General features: G+C 41.8%; 1 protein-coding gene across 2 annotated transcripts; it reads right to left on the reverse strand.

Annotated features, from left to right (window-relative positions):
* Window positions 1-9,947: 9,947 nt before the first annotated feature.
* LOC141656682 (uncharacterized) lies at window positions 9,948-12,704 on the reverse strand. Of its 2 annotated transcripts, none has more exons than XM_074463665.1 (2): window positions 11,060-12,704; window positions 9,948-10,712 (listed from the first exon to the last, which is right to left on the reverse strand). In XM_074463665.1, exons 1-2 carry the CDS (start codon window positions 11,275-11,277, stop codon window positions 10,097-10,099), a joined length of 834 nt encoding a protein of 277 aa, XP_074319766.1. In that variant the 5' UTR covers window positions 11,278-12,704; the 3' UTR covers window positions 9,948-10,096. Both variants share the same exon structure in this region; 1 of them encodes a protein (XP_074319766.1).
* Window positions 12,705-18,893: the final 6,189 nt, after the last annotated feature.

Consider the following 18,893-nt stretch of genomic DNA (forward strand, 5'->3'; position numbering starts at 1 on the left):
ATATGCTAAGCTAACGATTTACTGGGGTCCTTTGGATGATGCGCACCCACAGGAAGGGCTGTCGGCGGAAAAGGAAATTAAGCATAGCCACAACACATACACGAAACTCCTCTCGAGTCTCCGAAAACATAAGAACAAATTGGGGCTCCGCGCCCGGTAGGGCGCGGCGCAACAACTAGTAACAAATAAATGTTACTTTAATGAAAGTATGCGACGAATAAATGAGTAAGTCTTTTGTAAAACGATTTTACAATACCTGTTGGGTACTCGATCGAGTAGCTGGGGTACTCGATCGAGTAAGGGGGTACTCGATCGAGTGCCTTGGGTACTCGATCGAGTGTCCGGTTTTACGGGGAGATTTCTCGGGTTTTGTTAATTATGCGATTAAGGTATTTAAGTTTCGTCGTCATTGTTTTAATTCACTTTTACAAAACCTAAAACCCTGTTTAAGAGAGAAAGCCACCAGTTCATCTTCCTAATCGCATTCTTAGCAATTCCCGGAGTTCAGACGGTCAGTTCTTGTCGTTGTTCGTATCGTTGAGTTCCTTGCGTCGAGGGTAAGATCTACGTACCCTTTTTATTGTCTTTCCCTTGTTTTGGTTAAACCCTAATTTAGATATTGGGGGTTTTTATGTGTAGTATGTGATGTGTAGCCTTTATGTGTTATATGATAGGAGGAGGGTTCATAGAGGAGGCTTTTTGATTCAGCAGTAGAGCCCGTGTGATTGTGTGCTTTCCAGGTAGGATTTCCTACTCAGTATTAGTCCCATAATGGGATATTGGTGATGTGTTGTATTTGGTTGTTTGATATAATGATTGTACTGTGTTTGTGGTTGTGATTGTTGTTGATGGTTCTCGAGATGCGTTCTCGGCTGAGTGGGGTCACTTGAGGGAGTGACTTCACGCCCTAGTTTCGCCCTTCGTGGAACCCGCCACGGAAGGGGATGTGCACATTAATGGACAGGGTTATCGCTCGGTATGATAAGCGGGGCTTAGGTGGGAACATTTGTGGTCCCCCAGCGGTGTATGGGTCAAAGTGGACGATCGTGATTGAGACGGTTGTTTGGGTGTGTGTGTGTGTGTGTGACAGTTCAGCTGTCTGTTTATCTTATTATTGTTATCTATATTGATTGTGTGATTAGTACTGGCCCCGGTGTTGTTTTGTAAACCTGCGGTGATCCATTCGGGGATGGTGAGCAGATATTGAGCAGGTATTGAGATGAGTACTGGGATAGCTGGGATGCCACGACATGATGATAGGAGTCTTCCGCTGTAGCCTTAGTTTATTTACTTTTCGATTAGACGATCGGTTTGAATAATGTATCGTACTTTGGTTTGGTTTTGAGGATTGTATTTATTCATTAAACTATTTATAATAAACGTTGTTTCTTTATTGTTGTTTGATTATCATACCTCGGGCAACCGAGATGGTAATGTCTTCATACCTGAGTGGTCCTGGTAAGGCACTTGGAGTATGGGGGTGTTACAAATGGTATCAGAGCGACGATCCTGAAACCTCTAACCAATGAACCTGATGAACATAGGGAGTCAACTAAAATGAACCCGGGGTAAAAGTTGTAGGAGCTAATGCAAAGGCTTGGGAGACGTCCTAAAGTCGCGAGGTCGCCCTACAATTTTGAACCGGTCACATGGGGGGAGTATTTGTCGAGTCGTATGTGTGTTTGGTTAACTTGTGTAAGAATGTGATGAAGTGTGTTAATTGTTGGATGTTGAAGTAGAAAGTTGAGCATGTGAAAGAAAATGGTGATATGAGGAAACTTGTTGATGAGATGATAACATGTTGGATGATTTACAATGTGGCATTTAATAATATGATGAAATGATTTCGCGGATAGTAGAAAAGATGCGTAGTATGCTTGTTATGATATAATGTGACTTATAAAGTTTAGCATGTTAGCATATGACGTAACATGCGGGTAGCTCTTACGAATTAGTGATACTCGATCGAGTGAGACTGACTCGATCGGGTGGGTTTTTGGCGATTTTGAGTCCATAATCGAGTTTTGGGGCACTCGATCGAGTAACTAGGGGTACTCGATCGAGTAGGGGGTCACTCGATCGAGTAGCCTAGATACTCGATCGAGTAGGTAAGAGATCAGAAGGTCTGTTTGGGTTCTGGAGTTTGGGTACTCGATCGAGTACGTGGGGCACTCGATCGAGTAGCCCGTTACTCGATCGAGTGTGTTGGGGAACTCGATCGAGTAGGTTCCGGGCAGCGTGTTTTCGTGTTTTGAGGTTTAGTACGTGTGTTTATGTTTACCCTTTCTTATATAGCTTCAAGATGCCGCCCAAGAGAACTGCTTTGTATGCGAGAGCTGAGCTTATGACCACGGATGACATCGTTAAGATGTTAGAGCACCAGGATGCTCTTACTGAGACCCTGAAGAGAGTGAATGAGGACAAGGGTAAGGATAAGGAGAAGGAGGTTGATCATTCAAAAATCAGCCTCTATATTGCGAGGTTTAACCCGAAAGAGTACAAGGGAGTTGGGGAGCCTAATCTGCTTGATAGTTGGCTGAGAGAGATGGAGAACATCTTAGACCTGGTTCATTGTCCTGATGAGATGAGAGTAGAACAGGCTGCGTTCTATCTGAGGGAGGCAGCAGGCAAGTGGTGGGATACAGTGAAAGTGAGTGCTAAGGAAATGTATACCAACCAAGGCTTACCCGCTATACCTTGGGAGGAGTTTCGTAGGGCTGTGAGGAAGGAGTTCGTACCGGAGCATGTGAGGAGTAAGTTGAGGGAAGAGTTTGATAAGTTTAAGATGATCACGAGATGTCCAGAGCCGAGTACTACAGACAGTTCAATGAGAAGTCCATGTATGCTGAGGATATGGGTTTGAGTGAGGAGAACCTGGCATTGAGGTTTGAGAGGGGGATGACCACCAAGATTATGGATAAGTTACCCGTGGGGATCCTTACCGATGTTAAGGAAGCCTATGAGAGGGCTGGGAGAGCAGAGAGGTTGGTGGAGATGGCTCAGGAGAGGTCTGGTGGTGAGAAGAGGAAGTCTGAGAGCGAGAGTGGTGGCCAATCTAATTACAAGAAAGGCAACTACAATCAGTCAAAGGGGTTTTCTTCTGGGTCTGGGTTTAGTGCTGGAACTTCCTTTGGGCGTGGCCGTGGGAGTGTGAGTAATAGTTGGGGAGTGACCTGCTTTGGTTGCGGTGGAGTAGGCCACAAGAGACATGAGTGCACGAGTGCACCAGGATCTTTTCAGAGACCTGCACAGAGCTTCGCGAGCAACAGACCGGCTGGATCATGGCCAAACCGGGGAAGTCAGAGTTACCAGAGTGGAGGCAACCGCAACGGCGGTAATTCTTATCATAAAACACCAACGAACAACAACAACAATCAAGGGTCGGGTGCTAAGCCGACCGCGTCAGCCAGCACTGTCCAGGGAGGTGGGCAGAAGACCAGTGGCAAGTTATTCATGATGGAGAAGAAAGCAGCTGAGGAAGATGCGCACGTTATCACCGGTACATTTCTTGTTAATGGTATTCCTACCTTTGTTCTGTTCGATTCGGGGGCTTCTCAGTCGTTTGTATCTTCGAGTCATGTTAAACAGTTGGGTTTGAGAGTATATGAATCTGTTAGTGAGCAAGTTTTCATACCTTCGGGTGAGTCTGTATCGTGTGGGAGGTTGTTTAGAGATGTATCTTTGATAGTTGGGCAAGTTGATTTCCCTGTAGACTTGCTAGAGTTTCCTTTTAACGGTTTTGAGATGATAGTTGGGATGGATTGGTTAGGAAAGTATAAAGCTAAGATAGACTGTCATCAAAAGAAAGTGTCTTTAAAAGGTCCAAAGGGTGTTAGTGTGTCTTATCGTGGGTTTCTAGTCAAACCCAAAGTTAAGTTGATTACAGCTGTTACCTTGAAGTCTTACCTGAGGAAGGGATGTCCTCTGATCTTGTGCCATGTGAGAGATGACCGGATAGAGAGCCCGACAGTAGATGAGATACCAGTGGTGGGAGAGTTTGCAGATGTTTTTCCAGAGGAGATTCCGGGGTTGCCACCGAGGAGGGAGATAGATTTCACCGTAGAGTTGAAGCCAGGGACGGGGCCAATCTCTAAGGCACCGTACCGTATGGGTCCTAAGGAGATGTAGGAGCTTAGGAAGCAGTTGGATGATTTGATAGAGAAGGGATACATTAGACCAAGTGTATCGCCTTGGGGAGCACCAGTTCTTTTCGTGAAGAAGAAAGATGGGAGTTTGAGGCTATGTATAGATTACAGAGAGCTGAACCGTGTGACGATAAAGAACAAGTATCCTTTGCCAAGGATAGATGACCTGTTTGATCAGTTGAGCGGTGCAACAGTCTTTTCTAAGATTGATTTGAGGTAGGGGTACCATCAGGTGAAGATTAGAGAGGTGGACATACCAAAAACAGCTTTCACGTCGAGGTATGGCCATTATGAGTATGTGGTGATGCCGTTTGGGTTGTCTAATGCGCCGGCAGTGTTTATGGATTTGATGAATAGGATCTTTAGACAGTTTTTGGACCAGTTTGTAGTGGTGTTTATCGATGATATCTTAGTCTATTCTAAGACTAAAGAGGAGCATGAAGAGCATCTGAGGATAGTGTTGCAAACGCTGAGGGATCATGAGTTGTATGCTAAGCTGTCCAAGTGTGAGTTCTGGTTAGAGAAAGTTGCTTTTCTGGGGCATGTGATCTCTATAGATGGGGTAGCTGTGGATCCGGCGAAGATTGAGGCAGTGACAAAGTGGGAAGCACCAAAGAATGTTGCTGAGGTTAGGAGTTTCTTGGGTTTAGCTGGATACTACAGACGGTTTGTGAAAGATTTCTCCAAGATAGCTAGACCGATGACAGCGTTGATGAGGAAAGAGAACAGGTTTCGTTGGGATGAGAGTTGTGAGACGGCGTTCCAGACATTAAAGGAGCGTTTGACCACAGCTCCTGTCCTAGCATTGCCTGAAGGGAGCGAGAATTTCGAGGTTTATACAGATGCCTCGAAGAATGGGCTGGGATGTGTGTTAATGCAGAATGGTAAAGTGATTGCCTATGCTTCTAGGCAGTTGAAGCCTTATGAGGAGAACTACCCTACTCATGATCTGGAGTTGGGTGCAGTGGTGTTTGCTCTCAAGATTTGGAGACATTACCTTTATGGAGCAATCTTTAAGGTATTTTCTGATCACAAGAGCCTTAAGTACATCTTCACGCAGAAGGAGTTGAACATGAGACAGAGGAGGTGGATGGAGTTGATTGGCGATTACGACATGGAAATTATCTACCATGAGGGGAAGGCCAATGTTGTTGCTGATGCTTTGAGTAGGAAGAGTGTACATTCCTTGTGTACAGCTCTATCTTTGATGAGGCTGAGGGATGAGGTAGCAAGCTTTGGGATACATATGATGCAGAAAGGAGATGCCATGGGTGATATGACAGTACAGCTTGAGTTTTATGATGATATTCGAGGTAAACAGGCTTTGGATCCTAAGATAGTAGAGTGGAGAGCTGGAGTAGAGAAAGGGACAGTGTCCCGGTTTTCTATTCATACAGATGGTAGTTTGAGGTTTGATGGTAGGTGGTGTGTTCCTAATGATGAGGAGTTGAAAAAGACAATCATGACAGAGGCGCATTGCACACCATATTCAGTTCATCCGGGTGGTGACAAGCTATACAAGGATTTGAAGAAAACGTTTTGGTGGCCTGGGATGAAGAAAGAGACAGCTGAGTTTGTGTCCCGTTGTTTGACATGCCAGAGAGTTAAAGGGGAACAGCGACGACCACAAGGTAAGATTCAGTCTTTAGAGGTACCTGAGTGGAAGTGGGAATCCATTTCCATGGATTTTATCGTGGGTTTGCCAAAGAGTCAACAAGGTAACAACATGATTTGGGTGATAGTGGATTGACTGACCAAGTCAGCTCACTTTGTTCCAATGAAAGATACATGGACTAAGGCACAATTGGCTATGGCCTATCGAAAGAACGTGCTTAAGTTACATGGAGTCCCTAAGGACATAGTGTCTGACAGAGATGCGAGGTTTATATCGAGGTTTTGGAAAGAGTTGCAGGAATCGTTGGGAACAACCTTGAAGATGAGTACAGCATTTCATCCTGCGACAGATGGGCAGACTGAGAGAACAATCAAAACTCTTGAGGATATGTTGCGAGCTTGTGTGATGGATTTTGGTGGTAGCTAGCTGGGAGCAGAGGTTGGACTTGATAGAGTTTTCTTACAACAACAGCTACCACACTAGTATAGGTATGGCACCGTTTGAGGCTTTGTACGGGAGGAGATGTAGGAGTCCAATCTGTTGGGACGATAGTGCTGAGGCAGTGGTTTTAGGACCAGAGATGGTGCATGAGATGGTGGAACAGATTAAGATGATCAGGGAACGGATGAGAGCAGCTCAGGATCGACAAAAGAGTTATGCAGATCTACATCGCCGGGATATAGAGTTTCAGGTCGGGGATAAGGTTCTTCTGAAAGTGTCTCCTATGCGCGGAGTTATGAGATTTGGGAAGAAAGGCAAGCTAAGTCAGAAGTTTATAGGGCCTTATGAGATCTTAGAGCGAGTTGGGGAAGTTGCTTATCGTCTGGCTTTACCGGCTGCGTTAGAGAGAGTGCATAATGTGTTTCATGTATCGCAGCTGCGGAAGTATGTGAGTGACCCGTCACATGTGTTAGAGGCAGAGAGCTTAGAGCTAGATGAGTCCTTATCATATCTTGAGGTACCTAAGCAGATTCTTGACCGAAAGGTTAGGAAGACTAGGAGTGGTGAGACAGTTTTGCTTAAGATCCTTTGGTCTAACCACGAGTCTGAGGAAGCTACATGGGAGGCAGAGGATATCATGAAAGAGCGTTACCCTTTTCTTTTTGATCAGGTATGTATGGTTACGGGGACGTAACCTTGTTTCTTTTAGGGGGGTAGGAGATGATCGCGAGCAGTTTTTAAGAGTTTTATACCCCTTTTATATGTTGTGTCGGTATGTTTGTCGGGATGAGTTGGGTTAGTATCATGTTTATGTTGTATTTTGTTTGATTGTTGAGTCGGTAAGGTTGAGGGAGTACCTTTGTTTAGTAGTGGTTTGAACTTCGGGGACAAAGTTCTTTTTAAGGAGGGAAGACTGTAATACTCCGTATTTATATGTCTTGGGGTACTCCATCGAGTAGCCCTTACTCTGTCGAGTAAGGGCAAGTTGCGAAGTTAAATAGTTTCTGACCTGTTGGGTACTCGATCGAGTAGCTGGGGTACTCGATCGAGTAAGGGGGGTACTCGATCGAGTGCCTTGGGTACTCGATCGAGTGTCCGGTTTTACGGGGAGATTTCTCGGGTTTTGTTAATTATGCGATTAAGGTATTTAAGTTTCGTCGTCATTGTTTTAATTCACTTTTACAAAACCTAAAACCCTGTTTAAGAGAGAAAGCCACCAGTTCATCTTCCTAATCGCATTCTTAGCAATTCCCGGAGTTCAGACGGTCAGTTCTTGTCGTTGTTCGTATCGTTGAGTTCCTTGCGTCGAGGGTAAGATCTACGTACCCTTTTTATTGTCTTTCCCTTGTTTTGGTTAAACCCTAATTTAGAGATTGGGGGTTTTTATGTGTAGTATGTGATGTGTAGCCTTTATGTGTTATATGATAGAAGGAGGGTTCATAGAGGAGGCTTTTTGATTCAGCAGTAGAGACCGTCTGATTGTGTGCTTTCCAGGTAGGATTTCCTACTCAGTATTAGTCCCATAATGGGATATTGGTGATGTGTTGTATTTGGTTGTTTGATATAATGATTGTACTGTGTTTGTGGTTGTGATTGCTGTTGATGGTTCTCGAGATGCGTTCTCGGCTGAGTGGGGTCACTTGCGGGAGTGACTTCACGCCCTAGTTTCGCCCTTCGTGGAACCCGCCACGGAAGGGGATGTGCACATTAATGGACAGGGTTATCGCTCGGTATGATGAGCGGGGCTTAGGTGGGAACGGCTGCGGTCCCCATCGCGGGCGGGTCCAAAGTGGACGATCGGTGATTGAGACGGTTGTTTGGGTGTGTGTGTGTGTGTGTGTGTGACGGTTTGTTTGTCTTTTATCTTATTATTGTTATCTATATTGATTGTGTGATTAGTGCGACCCGGTGTTGTTTTGTAAACCTGCGGTGATCCATTCGGGGATGGTGAGCAGATATTGAGCAGGTATTGAGATGAGTACTGGGATAGCTGGGATGCCACGACATGATGATAGGAGTCTTCCGCTGTAGCCTTAGTTTATTTACTTTTCAGTTAGACAGTCAGTTTGAATAATGTATCGTACTTTGGTTTGGTTTTGAGGATTGTATTTATTCATTAAACTATTTATAATAAACGTTGTTTCTTTATTGTTGTTTGATTATCATACCTCGGGCAACCGAGATGGTAATGTCTTCATACCTGAGTGGTCCTGGTAAGGCACTTGGAGTATGGGGGTGTTACATCCATAGCCGGCCATATCATGGAAAACTGGAAAAGTGATGGTTGCCTGATTGGTATAAGTTATTTGGAAAATACTTGTCCTCCGGAAAATAGTCTTCCTTACACTTAAAAAGGAGGAGGACCAAATTGAAAATAAGGAGGATGGTCCTCCTCTTTTGAGGAACTTTTGATACTCTTAATTTTTTGCTCGCCTTTTATTTTTTTGACACCTCGGTCACTTTTTAACCACCTCATTTTCCACTATTTCCATCCTCTTCTTCTATTATTTTCCTATATTTTTGCACAATAGAGAGGAAAGCTTCCTCTTCCCTTTATATTAACTACTACATTCTAACCTTTAATTTAAAAAAAAAATATAAGAAAATGATAATATATGACAAATATTGATTGGTTGAATGACACAAGGGCCAAGGCATAACTTCTTCTAAAATTAGAGAAAGTCCTCTTCATCCTCTTATTAAGAGGACACTCTACATCGTTCTATAATAGAGAGGACCTCCTCTTAGAAAAAAGAGAGTGCTAAGAGGAGGCACAATCCTCTCTATTGTACATGCTCTATTGAGGGTGTCCCCCCGGAGAACACGAGTATTTCTCAAGTTATTTAATGGGTAAATGAGTAAATTATCACTTGATTTTACAACAATGAATTATTTTAACGGGTTATATAAAAGAATTAAAATAATTATTGCAAATGATATCAAAACCCTCGACCCAATTTTGAATTCATGTTTATCTTCAAGAAAAACTGTTTGATACCATAGATTAAATTTTGGTGGGTTGATGCCACATATTAATATCAAAGTATGTTCCCAATTTTAACAACATTGTCCCTTTTTTTGGAGTCCTTTTTTTTTTTGAAACCCACAGGGGTAAATATATTACTCAAACGAAATATAGCGACTAGCTACATCAGGAAGTTTCCCAATCCAAACAGAGCGACCCGAGACTACTGGTAGCGCATGAGCCAGAGCGTGAGCTACCTCATTGTTCTTTCGAGACACAAAAGAAAAAGCAACAGAACCAAAAGAATTACAAAAACGTAAGATATCATCTAACACAAGAGCAAACACACTACGACCCGTTTTCCTATTCTTCAGGCCGTCTATAACTTGGGAGCAATCACTTTCAACAATCACCGCATCATGACCTGCCTTTGCCGCTTCCTGGAGACTCTCGAGCACAGCCACCGCTTCAGCAACATGGGCTTCCCACACTTCCGGCCTCTGAGTTGCAAAACTCCATAACACTTTACCTCCACTATCCCGGCACACCCCACCTACTAGGTTGCACGAAAACGGACACGGACACGGGACACGGACACGACACGGACACGCGACACGGCAATCCGAAATTTTTTGGACACGGAAACGGCAAAAAAATATATATATATACATATTAAATTAAAGGGAATTTGAAGAACATTATAACCAACATCTAAACTATGGTCATTTAAAGGCCACAAAGACGTAAAATGACAAGGACAACCAATATTTATGTCTTATAGTCTTATACGTCAAAAACTCAAACAAGTCTTACAAATTGTAAAGTTCCAAATTACAAACACAAATTTAAATGAACACTAAAGTCTTACAAAATAAATGAAAACATCAAATGGTCCAAATTACAAACCCAAATTCGAGTATTACAACACCATCAAACCTCATTACCCGACGCATTATCATCAAAGTCGCCAATTTCATCATCACCAAATAGCATCATTTCCATGTCGGGCTCATCAAGGGAAAGGTTAGCCACATCAAGACAACCAACATCATCAAGATTATCATGCTCATCTCCACCAACATCCCACATCTTGGTTCGCCCCTTGATATATTCTTCACTATTTCTAGAAAGCAAGCGTAAATTATTATGAATTCTTACCAAGTCTTCGGCACGTTTTGGAGTAAGCTTGTTTCTAGCACAAGAGTGAATAAACTTGTAGATGCTCCAATTTCTTTCACTACAAGAAGAAGAAGAAGGTTGCCCTAACAACTTGAATGCCAAACCTTGAAGATTAGGAGCCATGGAACCATAAGTCGCCCACCAATGCTTTGCTTCCATTAGAGACATGTCTTCTACACATTCCAAGTCCTTAAAGATATCATGATCTCTTCTCGAAAAGATGGCATACTCGGTGTTGGCTTTTCTTCTATCATCCACACATGGGAAAAGTCTCCTAAAACAAGACAATCTTGAAGAAGAAACTTCATTATCAACATGTGGAGCAACTCGACCGGGAATTTCATCAAGCCACTTTTGAGTATAAAACCTAAGAGAAAAAAAACACAAGTAATATGGATGAGATTTAACACAAACAGGCTAAGCTATTTTTAAATGAGATTTAAGACAAACAACATTATTTAAATACACTCAACAATTTTAAAAAAAAAAAAACAAGCAGCCAGTTTATCACATACGAACTACATACGGACTGACTTAAATTTTAATAGCTGTGCACAAGCAGCCATTTGGACTCCACCTCACAGAAGCAGCCATTTGGACAAGCAATCATTTGGACACAAACAAGCAGCCATTCTCTAGTTCTCTTCTACTTAAATTTCCTATAATTGAGGGAAGAATGGTAAGAAAAAAAAAACATAAGTTAGTAATAGTTACCTTGGAACTAAAGAATGTGCCAAGCTATGTAGAGGAGTGCTAGTTTTACTCCAACGACTTGTAAGAATGCTTTCCACCCTTTTGAAAAAAGTGGACTCTTCACTTGCACACTTATGCTCATGCTTGTATATAGCCTCTTTGACCTTGCAAGTCATAACCTCCCACCTCTCATATACCAAATGAAGTGAAGACCTATCGGTGTCACAATCTCTTATCATGTTATAGATAGGACGTGTAAACTCAAGGATATAATCAACTTTGTCCCACCAACAATCATCTAAGATCTTTTCCCTCACAAGTACAGCTTGCCCACGATGATCTTCTCGATAGGTAGTTCACGCATCACTAACTACCATTGATTGCAAGGAGGTTTTGAGAAGTTTCATTCTCTTAAGCATCACAACAATAGAAGCAAATCTTGTGTCGGCAACGGAAAGCAATTTCAAAGGAGAAAACTTATTGAAAATTGCTAGCCTCATCGAATGGGTCATTATATAGTTCTTTATAAATAAAGCATCTACATGAATCTCCGTTATCCAATGACACGCATTATAAGTTTCTTCATTATTAGAAGTGTTCTTAGCCGCACAAATGTTTTTCAAAGCAAGATTAAGAGTGTGGACAACACATGGCGTCCAATATATATGTGAATATCTTCCCTCAATTAGTTCCCCGGCACCTTTACAATTACTTGCATTATCCGTTAACACTTGTACAACATTTTGATCACCAACCTCATCTATTACCTCACTTAGCAAAGCGGCTATATACTCTTTGTCCTTCACCTCACCCGAGCAATCAACCGCTTTCATGAACATAGGACCACTTTCACAAGCAACCATGACATTGATCAAAGGTCTCCTTTGTGAGTCACTCCATCCATCACTTACCACACTAACCCCTTTCTCTTTCCAGGTACTCTTAATATGCTCTAACAACCTCTCAACATTTTGCTTTTCTTGTTGGAGCAAGGTGGTTCTCAGCTTATTATATCCCGGAGGAACATAGCCCGGAATCGAGTTAGAAGCGGCAAAGGAGTAAGACCTCACATAATAAGGATTCCTTGCTAGATTAAAAGGCAACCCTCCCGTATAAAACATTCTAGCAATTTCCGCATCCAAATGGTTACGACTTTGTATATTAAAAGTCATAGGAATGGTATTGGTGGATTTTCTTTTCTTACTAGTTTGGATATGTGGTTGTTTAGAACTAACACCGGAGGAACACGATTCATTAGGAAAAAGAGGAACTTTTGGTTGTGAAGCCTTTTTTTTAGCCTCTGCGGCGGCATCTAGTTTGTGCAATGTAAGTAGATCATCGTCAGACACTTTCTCACAACCACTAACTCCCTTCCCCGAAATTTTCAACAAGTGAGCCCTCACTCTAGTATAAGTGCCACCCTTAACCTCCTTACAAAAGTGACATTTAAAACTGGTATTGCCTCCACCTTGTGCTATTTTACCCCCCTTATCAACAAATCTCCACAAAGGATTATCCTCAATGTCCTCACTTTGAGCACTAACACTACCACCACTAGAATCCATTACCGAATATCGTCTGCAAAATATGAATCCAAGCAACAAAAACAGAGATCATACATAATACTATAATAGTAACAATTAAACTATTCCAAACATAAATCAACATTATTTACCAAGTTTCTGGCCATTTACTAAGCTATTATCAGCCTAACATAAGAAACATCCATAAGCCATTATTTACAACTTAATTTGATGCCTTGTTCTTAGCCGCACAAACAAACATTACACCAATTTGATGCAACAAAACTTGTATTAATAACATCAAAAGTAAAACACAATACAATTTAATTGATAAAAGATAATAAATTAGATGATGAAAGGCAACAAAATCGGTATGCAGTGGAGGTGAGCCGTTGGAGTGTATATGAAATTAGATGATGAAAATCGTACTTAAATTAACCAAGAACACTTCAAATCTTTACTTTATAACAACAACATCCACTATAATTTATCAACATATTAAATCAGAGAAATCAAAATACAACTCTAACCCTAAATTGATAAATTGGGGAAAAGTGTAAATCTGGAAAGAAACTCAAACCTGGTGAGCAATTAGCAGTGGCCGGCGGTGAGAAGAGGCTGCGGCGAAGAGAGGGCGGTGGACGGCGGAGAAGAGGTTGTTGGCGGCGATGAGAGAACAAGTGATTAGGTTTGGGATTATGTTTATGTCGTGATACTGATATGTAATGTCATTGAATTTGGGTGTGTGGCATATTTGGCGTGTCCCAATAAAACGGACCGTGTCCAAGACAATTGGACTGTGTCCGACACTTCCAGAATTAAAATAAAACCGAAGACACGGTTCACGGAGTGTCAGACACGTTTTTTGCCGTGTCCAAGGCGTGTCCGTGTCGGACACGGTGTCCGACACGTTTGGGTCGAATTTTTGCCGTGTCTGTGCAACCTAGCCCACCTATTCCCACCCCAATGCCTTCCTTAACCCCCGCATCGACATTCAACTTGACTCATCCCTCTCCAGGAGCCGTCCATCCCCCATCATTCACGACCCGTCCCTCCACCGTCTGCCTCCCATCACGTTTAACCTGCGCCACCCTATCTCCCTCAATCTCTTCCAAAACTCTTTGCACTCGCTGTACCACCGCATCAATATCACCCATCCTCCCCTCAAAGACCGCCTGATTCCGCCCTTCCCATAAAGCCCAACACCCAACCATCAACCTCCCATACTCCCTTTTGCCCGTCTCCCTCCAACAACCCTCCACCCAATCCCGAATCCCCCCACGTCCCTCAGCCTCCTCAAAGCGCACCCCCAACCTTTCCCAAATCTCGCTTGCAAAACCACAATCACGAAATAAATGAATACTTGACTCAACTTGACACTGACACATAGGACATAAGACATCCTCCCAACCGACTCGGTTTGAAAATAATTATCGTTTTGGGTCGGTTTGAAAATAATTATCGAAATGGTGTCCACGTAGGCTCGGTTTTTACGAGCCTATGTGGGGTTTAAACACGTCATACGTATTGGCGTGTTTAGCTAAGAAAACACGTCATATGATATGGCGTGTTTCTTCAGTCAAATTTTCAACCTCAATCCAGTAGCTGAGCTAAGTGTAACAAGCAAACACACCATTACTAATGGCGTGTCTAATTCAGAAAACACGCCAATACTTATCGCGTGTTTCTCCAGTGGGTTTTTCACCTCCATTCCAGTAGCTGAGCTAAGTGGAACAAATGAAACACGCCATTACGAGTGGCATGTCTTCCTCATGAAACACGCCATTGGACAGGCGGTTTGGACAGCGAGGATGGGACAGCCACCCTAGGAACAAAACCAGCGTTTCTCGTGTTCTCAATTGCAAACACTGTAGCAATGTGCAGCTCCATGGTGGTCTTGTTCATGTTGATTGGGGCAATGATTTGGGAGGCCCATCCTAAAGCCACTCCTCTAATTGACTTACGTGTGTCCTTGCTCCAGCTCTCCTTGTGTGGTACAATTGTGGCATTTATGACGGGGGTGTATGCAATTATGGCCCCTAAGGTTCTATGGTCTGCCATTATTGTGATTATTTTGTGCTCGTTAGCATTTGTTGGGGCTTTGCTTGGTGTTACCCTTTTTTTGGCCTACGCTTTACAAGCCCTTCAAGTTGATGATACATGGTGTGAGTCAGCTAGTTAGCCACTTGATACATGGGAATTTTTGTGGTAGTGAAGCCAGTTCTGACGACGATGCACCATTTGTTCCTTCTGATCGCCCTATTGGTCTAACAACGGCTTCCTTACAAGTTACAACGCAATGAACCTGGAGATACCTCATTTCTACACCTTCCGCCAACCACCCAGTGATAATTGGGCCGCATGTTTGGTACGCGGGACGATTTATGACAGTTCGTAAGTTTATTGTCAAGTGATAGCTCAAGCACTCGAGTCTACCCCTTGGTCGTCATCTACGCGCCGATACGGTCGTTTTGACAGTAATTAGACTACATTTGGAGTCCAGGTTAAAAACCGCTTCATTTTCTAAAAATCCGTTTAAAATACCGAGTCAGAATGTTCTAGATATTTATTCCCAATCAAATTTTATACTCCCTCCTATTCATTTTAACTCTTCCCTTTCAAAAGGGCACGCAAATTAAGGGGAGAGTTATTTTATTGTAAAGTATTGTGGTGGTGTAAGGTAATTGGAGAGAGGAAAGGTATTATTGTGGGGTAAGATGATTAAAATAAGTATTGTTGTGGGATAAAATGATTAAAATAAGATAAATTATGAGTATTGTGGGGTATTGTTGTGGGGTAAGGTGATTAAAATAAGTATAAAACTTTACTAAATAAGGAAAGGGGGAGAGTTATATGAATAGATGAAAAAAGAAAGGGGGAGAGTTAAAATGAATAGGAGGGAGTATCTTTTGGCAAAATATCTTCCGTATATTGTATAAGGAAGCATAGATGTACCGCAATTGCATAACTGAAATGCAGAAATCTTTCTTCTGGAGGAGAAAACCTCTGGGGAAAGGAAGCAGCAAATGCTGCGCCTCTTGGAAGGACCGCAGCAGCTGCTGCGCCTCTTCCGCAGCCCTTTTAGAGCAGTAATTGTTCATTTGTAGTAGAGGTTGAGCCCTACTTCTTCCATAAATTCTCCGATCCAAATGGCAGAGAAATTTTCATATTTATACCCTTTCTTGTTGGAGGGGCGACCGTCCGTTAAACTACCAAAGAAAAAAGGCTAAACCAATGTAATCATGACATTGTAGGTGCTTGCGATGGGACAGATGCGACTTCCCTCAGTTGGTCGGTTTGAACGAATTCAACACAAGAAGATATAGTAAAGTGTTCCACACTTTTTCTGAACCGAACCTTGATTCTCTTCTTTTCTTTAGGGAATTTGCTTGCATCAATAAGATGATAATTTAATTTGTTTTAGATTCTTTCTAAGATTGAAGCACAATCATCTATATATCTATAAAAAGGAGCGTGCCGTAGGTGAGACGTAATATTCGAGCCTGTAGTCTATCTAAATGACTTCTGCCTATGACCTCGGCTTAAATCTCTGATTGGATACCACGGTGGGGTCTTCGACTAGGGTGAAGTCGTAACAAAGTTATTAATTTATTTAACTCTTATATTTAACTTTATAATTTTTATATTAAAAAGATTTTCTTTTAATTCTTAATTTATTTTCTTTAATAGAAAAGACTTTAATTATTATATTTTTTCTTTAAAATTTCTTTTTATGTAAATGTCCCCTTAAGAAGTTTATAGTGTTACGTCTCTATAGTAAGCGAGTGAAAGCTATGGACTCTCAGGACTGAGAACTGTCGATGGTTAGATCCTACAAAACTTCTACCCCGAGCACACGCAATGGAGCCGTAGTACATGACCTTCGATCGACCATGGGGCGTATTCTACCCTTAAAAAAATGGAATTCTATTGAAGCGTTTGACTGTTTACGTAATATTTCCGTGATTTCCTTCCAAAGTTTGTGTTATTCCAAAACTCCTTCACATATTTTGGTATAAATAGGGGTATCCGCCTCACATATTTCTCACGCGAGTGTCCGCCCTTCTCTTCTCCCTTTGCATTCTAGACCTTGCTCTAACGCTTTTGATGCCTATGTGCTTGATCACTCGACCACGTAAGCTCAGATCATTCTGAGTACCAGTCACGTTGCATAGACCGACCAATTTGACCACTACACTTTCAATCAATCGACTAATTTTAAATCCTCTAACGAGGGCACTATCTACATACATTCGAGTCGAGCAATCACTAGCGTTAATTTAGTCAATCTCGTTTCGTCAAACAAGTAAGCCTGAGGGTGTAAATCCCACTTTTTATTGTATTTTATTTTTATTGTACCAATTAATGTAAGATTTACGTCAAAAGTACATTTAAAACCGACTTTAAAACCCTTTTGTAAAACCGTTTCTTATATAACAGCAGAGGCCAGAAGTCGAGAAGAAACGCAGCAGCAGCTGCGCCTCTCCGAGGAGCCGCAGCATCTGATGCGCCTCTTCCAGAAGCTGCCGCTGCTCCTGCTCTTCTTCTTCTTCTTCTTCTTCCTCGGGCTTTCATTGTTTTATCTTATTTTTCTCCATTTTTCTTATTTTCTTCCTCTTTTCAGTATATAAGCTTATTTTATTAAATCCCTTTTATATAAAACATCTTAATTCGGCTTGAATCCCTTATAATCCAATATTTGCGGGTTTTCGTCATAAAATCAAACCCGGATTTCAAGTGCTCGATTTGTTCATATCAAGTCTCTGGAATTCGTCTTTGTACATGTTCTTTTTTGTGCTTTATTGTATCCCTTTCTTATCCGTTCTAAATATGAGCTTAATTGATAAGTCGATTTCGACACCGTAAATATAAATCTAATCCATTTTAATTCGTTTTAATCTGTTTTATCGCTTTTTATGACGATCCCAGATATAATTAATCAATTAAATCACTTTCACTCTAGTTATGACACCGATAATCAATCTAAAATTCACCCATGAAAATTAATCACCCGTGGTTCTGACTTCACAGACAGAATTTAGCTCAAGAACAGACGCAGGAGGAGCTGCGCCTCTTCCAAGGGACGCAGCATATGCTGCGCCTGTTCTGAGATGGCTTCCTTCTCGCCTTGACGTAGCCTTCTAATTACGGTTTTAATTGACTAATAATCGTAGTATCGCCTATAATTTGACATATTTTCCTACTTTAATTTCTAACCTTTTATTTTCTTCAAAATTCCGTTTTAAGAATACTTTTGACATAAATCAAATAAACATTGTAATCATTGTATTTTAATTATTGTATTTATTCATTGTAATGCATGATTTATTTAATCGCATGTTCTCATATCAATTTAAATCCCGACTTCGACGTAATTGTTTGCTAAATTGCTTATTAACCGACTTAGTTAATCTTCACTTGTTAGGACTAATTTATGGATGTTGCATTGCATACATATAACCGTCAACATATCGAGTACAAACGATTTCCCTAATCATTAGTAGAGGCTGCCATCGAGGCAGGCGGGATTACGTGTTCAAATAAAGAGCTTCCTAATACGTACCCTCACCCCTTACTCAAGATCTCTGTGAACATCCGTGTTCATTGGCATCACGAGAGTCATTCTAGACATAGAATGCTAAGGGTAACGAGTTCTTAGTGTTCATGTCACTACTTTATGTCTTGACATGAAACAAGGTATTCGAACGGTTCCAATTTCCCATAAAAATTGGTGGCGACTCCACAAATGCAGGCTTATTCAACCTTTCACCGGTTTCAATGCCTCACAAATCGGTAACGGCCCATGACGTGCTTTGGCTTACCAAGGCTCCGTGGGAGAAATGTCGCCGCCTTAAACACACAACGCGCGGCGCGGGTCGTCCATGTCCACATTTTGGTGACTCCGCTGGGGATGATACACTTACGTGTTACCCAGGGTGAAACTTGAACGAGGTTAGGGAATAGTTTATATGAGACAGTTGTCGGTTCTCATTACTCAACCTTCTTAGGTCGTTTTATTCGGCCTTCCTAGGCCCAACCCAACCCATTCGACCAATCTCCCGTCTGGACGGTCCAAATTCTTATCTGTGCCTAAAGATGGATAACGATTGACGTCAATCATACCGTGGTACATACTCATGTTTGCGAACTTAGACCAAAACTTAATCCCAAAAGCCAAATAAACCAATCAATGTAAACCTTTATTTTGGTGTATGGTATTCACGGTGTTTACGAATCACGACCATTATTTATCCCAATATCGAATTAGGATTTTAATTTAATCATGTCTTTAGATGGTTATAATTAGCAAATATAAGAAATATTTTATGGCA

Source organism: Silene latifolia, chromosome 5, assembly GCF_048544455.1.
Source record: "Silene latifolia isolate original U9 population chromosome 5, ASM4854445v1, whole genome shotgun sequence".
NCBI classification, from domain to species: domain Eukaryota; kingdom Viridiplantae; phylum Streptophyta; class Magnoliopsida; order Caryophyllales; family Caryophyllaceae; genus Silene; species Silene latifolia.